This window comes from Ictalurus furcatus, chromosome 28 (assembly GCF_023375685.1).
Source record: "Ictalurus furcatus strain D&B chromosome 28, Billie_1.0, whole genome shotgun sequence".
Taxonomy (NCBI): Eukaryota; Metazoa; Chordata; class Actinopteri; order Siluriformes; family Ictaluridae; genus Ictalurus; species Ictalurus furcatus.
Genome location: NC_071282.1, coordinates 9,531,692 through 9,545,766, shown reverse-complemented (window position 1 = coordinate 9,545,766; position 14,075 = coordinate 9,531,692). Strand labels below are relative to the sequence as shown.

Here is a 14,075-nt window from a genome sequence, read left to right as displayed (position 1 = left end):
CTTCGTAGGTTTGTAACAAAAAGCCCCAGATCTGGTCTTCATAGGCTGCTCACTGACAGCGGTAGACCGATCACAACAGACTGGGACATTTGACCAATCAGAGCAGAGTATGCTCTCTGAAAGGAGGAGTTTAGACTGAATTCTTTAGAACGAATCATTTAACGAGTCGTTTGTGACACTAGGGCGAAAAAGAAGGTAATGCTGCAGTTTAAATTATGAGCACGTTAAAGTGTTTTTTTGAGTTTGGATGCATATAAATCTATTGTATGAGAGCTTTACAGCAATGTTAGGCACATTTCAAAACCATAATAGGTTTGCTGCTTTAGTTTTTCAGGGATGTGTATAGCCTTCAGTTTAGCGTCTTATTTACACTTTACTCCAACCAAATTTGTTCTGTTTCTTAGACAGATCTGCGTATATGGTTTCTGACACACTGCTGTCAATAAAGCTGGAGTAAAGGACATTTCGGGTCTAGCAGCTCCATCTCAATCACTTTTGTTTCTTTGCACTCTGAGCAAGTGTCGGTGTCGGGTAGGTCATGTGACGTAAAGTTTAAAGATGAAATTGTATGTAAGAATTGATTTGAATGGTAATATACACTGCATGGCCAAAAGTATGTGGTCACCTGACCAATCATACGCATATGGGGTTTTTCCCCAAGCTCCTGCAGCACAAGTTGGAAGCACACAATTTATATAGGATGTGTTTTTTTTTTTTTTTTTTTTTTTTTTTTTTTTTTTGTAGAATTAAGTTTCCCTTCACTGGAACTAAGAGGCCCACGCCTGTTCCTGCATGAATGACTTTTATAAAGGCATGTTTAACAAGGTTGGAGTAGAAGAACCTGCACACAGAGTCCTGAGAGTCCTCAACCCTATTGAACACCTTTGGGGATGAACTGGAAAGTGATTGCACCCCCAGGCCTCCTCACCCAACATCAGTGTCTGACCTCATTATTGCTGTTGTGGCTGAATGAACACGCATCCCCACAGCCACGTGCCAAAATCTAGTGGAAATCCTCCCCAGAAGAGCGGAGGTTATTAGGGACTTCAAGCAGCAGCTGCGAACGGGACGGCGGTGTATTAGCTTACTTCCGGTACGCCGTAGCCGAGAGCGTAAAAATCATTAAGTGACCGTAACCAAGACGCCGCAATGCAGCATTCAGTCATTTATTGAAATACAAAAAAAAAAATTAAGTCATTTTTTAAAAAAAACTCAAAAATGATTGATTGCTTTTGGCATTAATTAATAAACTATTGTCATAAGAAGAGTTTTTACTCTTGTGTGATGCCAATAAGTGTAAAAACCTAGAGCAATACAGTACTCATCTTTTAATCCTGATTACATGGAGGAAGACGAATGCCTAAATGAAATGCGTGTCAGGAAATTAAAATTAGCTTAAGTTTAAAACATATCAACACAGATTAAATAAAAGACAAATGGTACAATCATATACTGATGCAATTACATTGTCATATACCATAAAATATAATAGCAAACCGGCTATTCTCCCGTAGTAGACAGTTACAGTAGAACGTCGGGAAGTAGCAGTTAACGTTGCGCACGTGCAGTACAACGTCAGAATGCCGTCACCGGTCCATTCGCAGCTGTCGCTTAAAGTCCCTATTATGACCGTAAAGGGGGACTGAATCTGGAATGGGATGCTCCTTTCAGCTTTAGGAATATTTCTATGTATATCTTTTGCTTATTGTTACTGATTGTACTTCTTTACTTTTTTTTATTATTTTTTTTACACAATGCAGTGTGAGGATGAAGACTTCTGCAGAGGCGGGAATGTTTCCTCACATCGTTTCTGTGGTGCCGGAGACTGTAGTGGAAGAACGGAAGTCGAAAGAGAAAGCTCAGTCTGCTGGTACAGCTGCAACTTGTTCAGTTCATCCAGTGACAGTCAGGATTATAGTTTACACAATGAAAACGGCAAAATGCTTTCCTTAGCTGAAGCGAAATTATACTAAAACATTATTCATGCAAATGAAGACTTTATTTAAATTAAGCTGGCAGAAATTATTTAGCATTTCTGTTTTCCGTGCAACATTTCATATAAGCTCTAGTTCTCGTTTGTAGTGCGACGACTTCTCTAAAGATACAAAATATTACTCCGAAATATATTAAAACGTATACAGTACAATGTCCGAGGAGTTATGTGACGTTGTATAAAGTGGGAATTCTGGATGATACACAAGTTTATAAGATATGATGACACAAACTTTCTGTTCCAGTCATTAAAATTGAAGGATTTGCTGCTGTGATTTTTTTTATTTATTTATTTATTTATTTAAAAAGAGATTTTTTTTTTTTTCCCTGAAATACTTTGGGGTTTTGATCATTTAGTGAAACATGGAGAAATATAAATATATAGCTCATGAGTTTCAGTTCTTTTTTTTCTTTTTTCTTCTGCAGTACAGACATTTCTATTTGCATCATCTATCATGCAGATCAGAGGACATGATATTTACTAATTCATTATCCAGTGTGTATGGTGTTCTGATAAGCACTCAGATGCAGCATGCATAAATAGCTCTAAATCGAGTCAAATTTGAGATGAAAACCAAACATTAATAATATTAAAAAACCGATTTAGAAAAATGACGACAACAGAAGTTAGAGTTTGCTTTCACTGGCACTTCAGTCTAATGGCCAGAAAAGCTGCATTTACATTATTATTCCATACATGTTGTAGTTGTTATGCAAAAGGTTTCCATGTGCTGATCAGGAACATTTGCAAGAAAGTTTAATCAGATTTCCTTTTCTTGAGGTTTCTTGAGGTCTGAACAACATAGAATCTTTTAAGCAACAATCACATGCTGATAAAGAAGCAGTCAAGCTGATGTGAGCTGTGAGAACTTGGGGCTTATTTGTAGAGGAGAAAGTCCAGAGCACTGGGTTATTGTCGTTGGGCCATTGTTTTTAGTTCTCATCTTAAACCGCTTTGTGTTTTCTGTGTCATTTCCAGCTGACTCTAAATCCAAGCGGGACGTGACTGAGGTAGGAGTATTCACTCGCAGTCCTTTTCATTCTTCTGGGGGGTCATGTGATTCACGTGCTTCACCTGCTTTTGACATGGAATATTGATTGATTGATTGATTGATTGTTTTTGTGTTGTTTCTTGCAGAATAAGGCTGATGTCTCATATCCCCTGCAGAGCAAAGGCAATAAGTACTCCTTTCAGGTGAGTGCTTAAAGCTGCATTAGTGTTGGGTTCAGTGAGATCTCAGATCTACACAATACTCCCTCCGAGCCCAAATGGCATCTGTGGCAACAAGTTATGGCCTGTTTTACAAAAAGAATTTATTTTACATTGAGATTATGCACCTTAGCAATGAGATTTGTAGCAAGTATATGAAAATGTGGGCAACAATTTCAAGTGAGCTAGGCCTGTCACGATAATTACATTATCAACCTCAAATATTGCCCATTGTGTTTACACGCGTATTTGTTTAAAATGTCACCAATATTTTAGCCATTCGCATTGCTTCTGTCCTCTAGGGCTGTCAAATGCGAACTTCGACTATTTGTTGAATTTAAGATAAAAATTTAAAAATGCAAAATCTGTGCGTTCGAAATTGAAATGTGTAGCATGCGCTAGCACCGATTTTAATTCAGACATACTAGTTGAAAAATGACACGCAAGATGTTAACAGTCCACTAACAATGTTCTATGAAGAAAAAAAATCTAGAAAAATTAGTTTTAGTGTTTCAAATAATCCAGTCACCGTCATTAATGTCAGGGATTGAGCCGCTTAAACCGCGTGATCTGAATCTGAACAGTGAATGAACAGCGGTAAACTGAAGCGCTTTATTAGCGGGTTAAATAACTCACCTGAACACCTCCTGTACACGTATGAGATTAATCAGACATTTACACAACATAAACATATTACAACTCGTTTCTGCAGTAAATGGCGCAAATGCACAAATGAACTTGAACTTCAGTAAGGCGTTGAATACGTCGTGAATACGCTCTTTCTATAACAGCGCACTGAAACACTGATAATGAATAACTAAACCATAAAGAATTCGCAGTATTGTATTGCAGTAGCGTACTTATTGTGATGTTATTATTTCAGGAGATCAGGTTTTCATGATGAGCCGTTTTCACGTGTTTTTTTTTTTGTTATTATATGTTTAAGTTAATATATAAAATGTGTGAATATTTGGGTTTGCATTTTTTGCACTTCCTTTTCACGTAAAATGCCACTGACTAATATTCATTGCCATTTTAGTCTGAGTAAAACTGACTAAAATGAATAAATATGATGTGAAATTTCATTTTTTGACATTCCCATTCTGACGTCTGGATAGTCTTAAGAATTAAAAGTTTGCTGCTCTTTGAAAGGGTGTACTTGCATTATTAGGCTATTTATATTACCATTATATCAGCGGCATAAAATGGTCTTAACGTGACAATAATATTGTTTGGCTCAATTATTTCTGGGACAATATGTCCTCTAACATACGTAGTTATCGTGACGGGCCTAAAGCATTCCCAGTACTTCTTTGGGTGTGTTAGTCTCGTAGGTTCAGTGCAAAACTAAATTAAATGGTCTAGAAATGCTGTGTCAGAAATCTCGCTTTATAGCCTTCTCTAACATGTCAAATGCCTGATAAATGCACCTTCTCTAGGACTGATAAATGCACCTTGTCGAGGATGAAATTCTGCAGTGTGACACACACACATAAAGGGAAAAAAAGGGTAATACTAAAAACACCTGACTCAGCAGAAAGCTAGGCCCTCTGGTAAGGACAATCGATTTGTTTTCACACCTGGACTTTATTGATTTGCTTCTGCTTTTTCAGTTTTACTTCAATGTAACGACAGAGGAGCAGCAAGGCCTGTACAACTTCTACTTCCACAACTGCTTCTCCTCCATTGCTGCCAACCAGGATGTGTCTTTACCGAACACACTTACTTTCAGCATTGACGTGAGCCAAACATTTTTATTTATTTATTTATTTCATTTAGGGTTCTTATTTTTAAAAAATTAGTTGAATCCCAGAATCCCCACTATTATAACTGTAATGTCAGTCAGTCTTCAGACTATCTCTGTACCTGTGACTACACGAAAATCGTATTAAAATCGCCGTCTCTGTTCCCAATGCAGTTCCATTTAGGAAGAGCGTCGATTCTGCAGCGTTCACACTTCACACACCTATAGCATAAAAACAGAGCACCGGTATATCTCCCTTATGTTCTGACCAACAGACATAGCATATGATCTCACCTACGCACCCGAAACATAGCAAATCTACAGAAGAAGAAAGAGAGAAAATGTTTGATTACTAAAACAAGCAACGGATGGAGTAATGAATCATGGCTGCGCACAGAGCGCATTTATCAAGACCAGTTTTCTGCGTCTTGTTTTGCTTTTCTCAGCAGAAGGACAGAAACTTTGGCATGAGATACTTATTTAATCAGACATTAATATCCCTGGTTTCCTTTTAACTTTGAGAGGACACACTGCGCTCTTGGCCCCTGATGTTACTAAGTGTGATTAAATCAGTCATTCAAAATACAGACGAGACATCATTCACAAACATCTGCTAGCAAAATAGAGCAACCACAGTCTGCTCCAGTAATGTAAGAATTTAATAAATATACAGTGCGTATTGTTCAAAAGAATAACATGAGAATCGTGATCTCTCTTTCAAGCCAAACATCTCTTTTTCCTCAGGAATCCTGCAGCTTTTAATAAGGAAATCATACAGTATAGCTAATGTTCCCAAGTGCAGAACGTCCTTATGCTGTAAGGCTAACAGTCATCATCTTAACAAATCAGTTTCAATAACTATACAAATATTTCCAAAACAGAATAATGTGACAATTGCTAATGTCTTCTATGAAAGTACAATGTTGTAAGCTGATTTCATGATGTACCAAAACCCATGATATTGCTTTGTACACAGTAACATATTGTGAAGTTTTAGGACGTTTTCACGTTTGGCCCAAGTCCTTGAGTTTGTACTAGGGATGGGCGATATGGACTTAAAACTATATCACAATATTTTCTGGTATTTATTGCGATAATGATATCAGTGACGATGTAAATATAGTATCATGCACCACTGTTTTTGGCTAGTGATAGTGTGATCTTGAGAGCCTCAGAAACACAAACATTGATCTAAAAGTAAAACTGATTTTCTGTAACTAAACCAGTTCCAGACTGTAGAGGTAGCTACTTGTTTAGCGTTAAACTCCTCCTCAGCTTCACACCCGCCTTCTGCCGTACTTGTTTTCACTCTGCACGTGAGCTGCGAATGGGTCGCAGACCGTCACGTAGAAATACGTCATCAACTACTCTTTATTGTTATTATTGCGGGAAGACTAATTCTTATTGTGGGGAGAACTTCTACCGTTATATAACGATAAGATATCACCCATCCCTAGTTTGTACATCATCAATGCAGGTTTGTTTAGTCCGTGACTGTCAAATATATGGCCAGTGGGCCGGGACTGGACCAGTAAAGGTTCTGTTCTGGCCCACTAAATGAAAAATGTCTTGTGAAGTTGTTGATGTGTTCAGGTCCTATGAAACAGTTTTTTTCATTGTTTGACCCACTTGACTTTGGACTAGGTGTAATGTTAGTCTGCTCCCTGAAATGAGTTCGACACCCCTGATTCGCCTGTACGTTCAAGTCCTTCTGGGAAGTTCATATTTACGAGTTGGGAAGTCGTAATTACGATGTCGTGTGCGTTCAAGTCACTTTGGTTGGCCCAAGATGGTGGTGTACTTTCTCTTAATTAACCACAAAAGATACAGAAACTTGTTAACTCTACTTCTAGAAAATGTGGAAAAACAATGCCCATCAGTGTGTTTTTAATCAGTTTATGAAGCCACTGTAAACTTTCTCATTACGTATTATAATCGTAATTGTATAATGTCATCATATTTTGTACAGGCAGTCAGCTTGTTTTATCGTAAATTAGAAAAAGCCTGACAATAATTTGCTGCGTATACCAAACACAATAACTGAAATCAGCTTCTGAGATGAGTAAACTTTTCAATTTCAAAACTGAAACAAACTTACCATCAGTTTACGGTGCATCTGCTGATTCCACCATGTTTTCGTACCGACGCGCCCCCCAACTTGGAGCTCAAAGAAAATCCCACTGTGTGTTGGACTTATAAGTACGATCTTTCCGACATGGCTTGAACGCACCATAGGTCCCGTCATTCATTTGTAACTGTATATAGCCATTTTATGGGCCACTTCTTCTGTTTGGATAAAAGCATAATAAAGGGTACATCTCATTATTATTCATTTAATTGAATTAATATTTCTTTAATTTGACCTGAGACTGATAAGTAATTGGTGAAGGCTTCAAGCTGCTTCATTTAAATGCAGCAGAAATTCAGCATTTTTGAGTTACAGTCACTTGCATGTGAATGCTCCATATATCACGAAGGATTTCCATTTCTTCTGCAGAGCCCAACATTACTTTCCCCACCACAGTGAAACTTGAAACAGGAAGTTCTATTTGGTACTGACCTGAAGTGAACCCCAGACCGCTGCTTGAACCAGGAATTGTTTCTCTGAACCACAGCACAGTTTGAAAGCAGCTTCACACTCGACTAATTGTATCAAACCAAAGTGCAAGTGGGAAAGTGTTCTTATAAGTTTCGCTTCTGAAAGTGAACTATAAGTAACTGTAATGTGAACTGACTGATGCTCTAGCGCTCAAAGCTGTTGAATTGGTCTGATTTCAGATCAATATAGAGGAGAAGAATCCAGACAGCTTCCTGTCTGCTGGAGAGATTCCTCTCCCCAAACTCTACATCTGCATGTCTGTGTTCTTCCTTCTCATCGGGACACTGTGGGTCCATGTTCTCCGCACGCGCAGGTACAGCAACCAGACTTACTGTCACACTAAAACAAGCAGTAGCGCAAACCATTACAACACTGACATAATGTAATACACTGTTTCTTGCTTTGTGTTTCTCTCCGTCTTCCTTTCTTTTCTTTACAGAGCCGACGTGTACAAAATCCACTGGCTCATGGCAGCTCTTCCATTCACCAAGTCCCTCTCGCTCATTTTCCATGCTGTGAGCATATGCTTATGATTATTCATTTATGATTTCTATGACGGTTAAACCTGGAAGATCTGGAACTGTAAATTTGCTTTTTTTTTTTTTTTTTGCATGTTCTGGTATCAATCCAGTATTTGTGGAATAACACACTGGGTCTTTCTGAAATTCCCTCAGTGTTGTTTGACCATTTCAGAAATACAAAATACAGTGAACACACTCACACAATCTTTTATAATATACTAAAGATAATCATTTATCTTTTAATTTATTTCTTTTAAAGTTGTTTTAATGTTTCTCTATTTTTTTTTTTAATATAGCCAATGTATTTAACATTTTTTGAAACCGAATGATCAGTGGATCACTTGTTAGGACTATTTAAGACGTATTAAGATAACATTTTTCACTCACTTCTAAAGCTTACTAAGAGTACGAAGTGCTATAAAGCCTGCTTGAGCCATGGTAGCTGAGATCACCTTGTGTGGAAAATAGCAGCAGTGAAATAGAACTTGTACTTTGTAAGTATTAATTCAGATCCGTTTTCACGTTTTTAATGGAACGCTCTTTGCTCTGCAGATTGATTACTACTACATCTCCAACCAAGGCTTTCCTATTGAAGGCTGGGCTGTGGTTTACTACATCACACACCTGTGAGTGATTCAGAACTGTAGATCTGACCATATAGCAGTGTGTGTTTTTCCATGGTTGTAAAGAACTGTTTTCTCTGCAGGCTGAAGGGGGCGCTGCTGTTCATCACTATAGCTTTGATAGGGACTGGCTGGGCCTTTGTCAAACACATCCTCTCAGACAAGGACAAAAAGATCTTCATGATCGTCATCCCTCTACAGGTACACCTTCAAATTTTGTAAGGCTTTTTTTGTAGTTGGTTTGGAAAGTATTCAGACCCCTTCTGCTTTTGCTCACTTTGTGTTTGAGATTTCATTTAAAATGTTTACTTTAAAAAGTTTTTGTACCATTAATCTCCACAAAGTAATCCATAATAATAAATTAAGAATTTTTATTATTATTATTTAAAAATCAAAATCTGAAAGGTCTCATTTAGATAATTGTTCAGATACTACTTTTGTAGAAGCACCATTGGCAGCAAGTACAGCTTTGAATCTTTTTGGGTAAGTCTTGACAAGCTTTGCATACCAAGATTTGGGCATTTTCTCCCTTTCTTTCTAGCAGATTCTCTTGAGGTCAAGCTCAGGTCTCTCCACAGATGTTCTATGTTTTAACTCCGGGCTTTGGACTCTCAAGGACATTCAGAGCAACTCCAGCACTGTATGCTTTGGATCATTGTTATGATGAAAGATGAACCGTCAACCCAGTCTGAGGTTGTGTGCAGGTTTACTACAAGGACCAGTCTGTAATTGGCTGCATCCATCCTTTCAATTCAGACCAGTCTCCCCATCTATGCCACTGAGAAGCATAACATGATGCTGCCACAAACATTCTTCACTGTGGGGATGGTATTAGCAAGTTGATTCACAGTACCTGGTTTTGCCAGAAGCATCCAGAGTTCAATTTAAATTTTAGTTAACTTGTGTCTCACCAGACTAGAGAGACTTTTTCCTCGTGCTCTGAGTCCTTCAAGTGCTTGCATATGCCTTTTACTCCGGAGTGGCTTCCGTCTAACCACTCAACCGTAAAGGCTTGATTGATGGAGTATTTCTGAGAGAGTAATTCTTTGTGGCAGTTTCTCAAATCTCTACGGAGGATTTCTGAGGCTCTCTTAGAGTGGCCATTGGGTTCTTGGTCACCAGCCTAATCAAGGCCATTCTAACTTGGTTACTGTGTTTGGGCAGACAGAGTAGTCCTGGTGCTTCCAATCTTCTACCATTTCACAATAATGGTGTCTACTATGCTCCTTGGAACATACAAAGCTTTAGAAATGATTTATACCTTTTTGCCCAGAACTGTGTCTCAATGCAGTTTGGTCACAAAAGGGTCTACGGAGACTTCTTTTGGACTTCGTGGCTTGGTTTTTGGTCTGACATGTGCTGTGATTTGTGGACCTTATACACACAGGTGTGTTCTTTTACTAAATCTTATCCAGTCACTTGAATTTGCCACAAGTGGACTCCAGTCAAGCTCTTAAGACATCTCAAAGTGATCAAAACAAACAGAGTGCACCAGTGTTCGAGTTGGAGTGCTTTAACCAAGGGTCTGAATACTATCATGCTATTTGATGATGTCTAATTGTTAACAATGTTTTGATGCAACAAACATGCACCATAAGATACCGTAAGATAAAACAAATGCATGCCATAACAGCTAGACATGCAGCAGTACACATTAGAAAATAATGGATGAGGTGGAGGTGAAGAACTCCACAGCATTTGGTAGGTGTTCTCTAACTCTTTCTAGGGCTGCTTATTAGTATTTATACCACAGCGATGTTGAACTCTCGAGTCTAATCAGCAGCTCTGACAGTAATACCGGCTTCAAGGCAAATCACAGGTTTGTAGTAATGAACTTGTTCGAATACGTTATTGTTTCTATAGTAAATAAATAAACCCCTTTGGAACATGCTGCTATAAGAATATAATCTTCATGCTACCCTATCATTGATTATTTCCATAAAACAGCACACCCTGTCATGTTTTTGTTCTTTAGGGCTGCTGATTTGCATTTAACAAATGGAGGCTTTGTGTGCTTTTTGATTAGTCATTACCTGAATTACATGCAGAGGCTATTGTTAGACTATTGTTGTTATGGCTACATCTTGGTGGGTGTTTTTTCACACTGTTCTAACAAGAAGGAATGAAACCATTTTTATGCACTGTAGCCTGTAAATAATTCTTCTTTTGAATCTGTGAATCAGTGTCATCGTAGTGTTTGTTCAGTGGTGCGATAGTAAAGGCATACACACATGCCTTGCTTAAAATGTTGTTATTTATACTAGCATTGTTCAAGCACATGATATGAGGAACAGCGATTTGGAACCGTACGAGATGTTCAGATACAAGATGAAGCCTGTAAAACCTGTAGTGATCCAAGGTGAAACTTGGTTCCAGGTCCTGGCAAACGTGGCGTACATCATCATCGAGTCGACAGAGGAAGGCTCCAGCGAGTATGGATTATGGATGGAGATCCTGTTCCTGGTGGACCTGCTGTGCTGTGGAGCTATCCTCTTCCCCGTTGTCTGGTACGAGTTCCTGTTCCTCTCCCGCTTCAGTGTGCTCACAAGCTGCCACATGTTTCCCAGAGCTTTGAAACGTCACCTAGATCTAACGTGGATCTCTTTAAGGCCTGCTGGTTATATTTGAATATTAATGCAAACACTGCTGAAATATTAATGATTCATGTTAATTCAAGCAAATTAGAAATATTCATGTTTCTGTGGAATGCTCTGGGTTTGACTGCTGTGTGTATGTGTGTGTATGTGTGTGTATGTGTGTGTATGTGTGTGTGTGTATGTATGTGTATGTATGTGTGTGTATGTGTGTGTATGTGTGTGTATGTATGTGTATGTATGTGTATGTATGTGTGTGTATGTGTGTGTATGTGTGTGTATGTGTGTGTATGTGTGTGTATGTGTGTGTATGTGTGTATGTGTGTGTGTGTGTGTTTTTTCCCCTGGCAGGTCTATCAGGCATTTACAAGAGGCATCAGCAACTGATGGAAAAGGTAGACTTGAAATTCAGTCACTGCATTTTTGTTGAAGTAATGCTTCACTGATTTCTAACACATAGGGCCTTGCTTACAGGAAAATCTGATCATAAAATGTGGGTATGCAAACTTTACCATTATGTTGCTATTGATCAGTTTTGTGATTGCCTATTGGTACCAAGCACCCATTTGTTCAGAAAGCACATGAACGTACGTTTTGACAAACATGTAAAGTTTCTAGATCTTTCTTTCATCTTCAGTAAGTGCTTAATCCTTATCATGGTCATTGTAGACCCTGAGCCTGTTTTATAAACACTGGGATCTAGGTGGGAATATACATTCTGGATGGGAAGGGAGTCCATCGCGTGACACTGTGTAGGAGCAGTTTAGCATAGCCAGTGATTTGGGGGAGGAGAGAGGAAACCTGAAGAGCCATGTCCAGCAATACTGCTGAAATATCTTTCCCTCCTGGAAATGAGCTCCTCCCTACACCAGACCAAAGCTTTGTAATATATGTGCTTTTCATAAACCGTGTAGGAAGACGTTTCAGGGACTTACCTGCAAATGCAGTTCTGTTCTCAGCCAACAGAGGGCTCTTAAGATTACACTGCTGCTTTAAACCATCATCCTTACTTTCTGTAGCATCAGTAGGAATAATAAAAAGGAGGAAGTGTGGGATTCGGGTACTCGACAGGCATGGAAATACGTTTGAAAAATGTACTATTTGAACGGACATGTCTGAAAGTGGCACTGGAGGATGGGTTGAAATCTGATGTATCGTTTGTGCTCTAATCTATGCTTATTTCAAGGTCATTCAATATTTTAATGAATTAGACATGGAACTGTCCCTTCTAATCACTGTAATAAGAGCAAGTCTCTTCAGTAGCTATTATTCAGTAGCACTTCATGTCTGATAATTGACTTGAATCGAATCTTTGTCATTGTATATGTACAACTCTCATTGCACTCGTACAATGAAATTACACTTGCAGCTTCCTTACAAGATGCTGTTGCACAATAAAAATAAAAATGTTACATTATTTTATATATATATATATGTGTGTGTGTGTGTGTGTGTGTGTGTGTGTGTGTGTGTGTGTATGTGTATATATATATATATATATATATATATATATATATATATATATATATATATATATATATATATATATAATATAATATTTAAATGTATGCAGTCAATACAATATGGAAATGGTAATGACAATAGTACAAAAGTAATACAAATGTTTTCTTACCAAAGAGGAATTCTTTTCCTGTTGCTCAATTTACATGGAATTGTTATGTGCTCAAAGCCAGAAGCAACTCTTCATACATGCATAAGAAATAACACACAATGGACCACCCTGGAGTATATCTCAGTATGGTCTGGTGTGTTATTCCACTTACAACGGAATGATTTGCAAATGATTATAATGTTTTATTTCTTTACGTCGCGCATTTTAGCAGTTTATACCCCGATTTAATGTCGCGGAATGTCCACGAGACAAGTTAATTCCCGCTATCACTTGTGTTATAGCACAGATAAACAGTCGCTCCCTCACCAGCATCTACTTTTTGCTTTATCTCTCTCTCTCTCTCAAAAAAAAATACAAAACAAAACACACAGCTTGTCATTTTACAGAAAAAGCATAAACTCCTCTGTCCTGAAGACTTTCCTGTTCAGATACAAATATTTTGTACAAAATAAGAGCGAAATGGCTGCCAGACCTTGAAAAATGTCTTAGTTATGCCTCAGATGGAATACTTAAACTTTTCACGTTTCAGGTCTGACATGACACGTTCTACCCATTTGGGATGTGTTGGTGGCTTGACTGATTTCCATTGTAACAATATGAGTCATCATGCCAGTGATCTGGAGAAAGTCTTTGAATGCTTTGGACTGAGCTTCTGATAACGATAGATCCTCAGGGCTGACTAATTATGATTTTAATTTGAATTCAATTCAAATTAATATATTAAAGAAACAAATCAGTTGATTTGAATGATTTTCCTATTCCAGCCATTACTGTAATCAACTTTCAATATTTGAAATGATCGAATTTAATCTTTCAGTTGAATAAGTGAAAACCTACATTTATACTCCGTCACTCTAACAAAACAAAAACACACATCCACACAATATCTAGAAGTGACCTATCTAGGTCAAGTCTGTTTCTAGTCCTGTTTTAAATCTAACTGTAATGTGTGACGGTCACAGTTGGCTGTCATGTATAACTGATTCATAATATTTGGTTTTTACAGCAGGAAATGGTCTTTTGTACAAACTACATGGCTAGTTGAGCTACACTGACACTCCACTCCATGCTGGCATACATGTCCTCTCTTCAGCTTATTACAAATGATAACAAATTATATTGTGTGTGTGTGTGTGTGTGTGTGTGTGAGTGTGTGGAT

At 38.1% G+C, this 14,075-nt stretch overlaps 1 protein-coding gene across 1 annotated transcript in view; it reads left to right on the top strand.

Moving 5' to 3' along the window:
* The window catches only part of gpr107 (G protein-coupled receptor 107), a 36,252-nt gene that overhangs the window by 4,103 nt on the left and 18,074 nt on the right, over positions 1–14,075 (top strand). The window contains exons 5-14 of the mRNA XM_053617769.1: positions 1,761–1,870; positions 2,972–3,003; positions 3,131–3,187; positions 4,816–4,941; positions 7,725–7,858; positions 7,985–8,060; positions 8,619–8,692; positions 8,773–8,890; positions 11,066–11,196; positions 11,635–11,678. Of these exons, the coding sequence (XP_053473744.1) occupies positions 1,761–1,870; positions 2,972–3,003; positions 3,131–3,187; positions 4,816–4,941; positions 7,725–7,858; positions 7,985–8,060; positions 8,619–8,692; positions 8,773–8,890; positions 11,066–11,196; positions 11,635–11,678 (902 nt within the window). The remainder of the gene's footprint in view (positions 1–1,760; positions 1,871–2,971; positions 3,004–3,130; positions 3,188–4,815; positions 4,942–7,724; positions 7,859–7,984; positions 8,061–8,618; positions 8,693–8,772; positions 8,891–11,065; positions 11,197–11,634; positions 11,679–14,075) is intronic.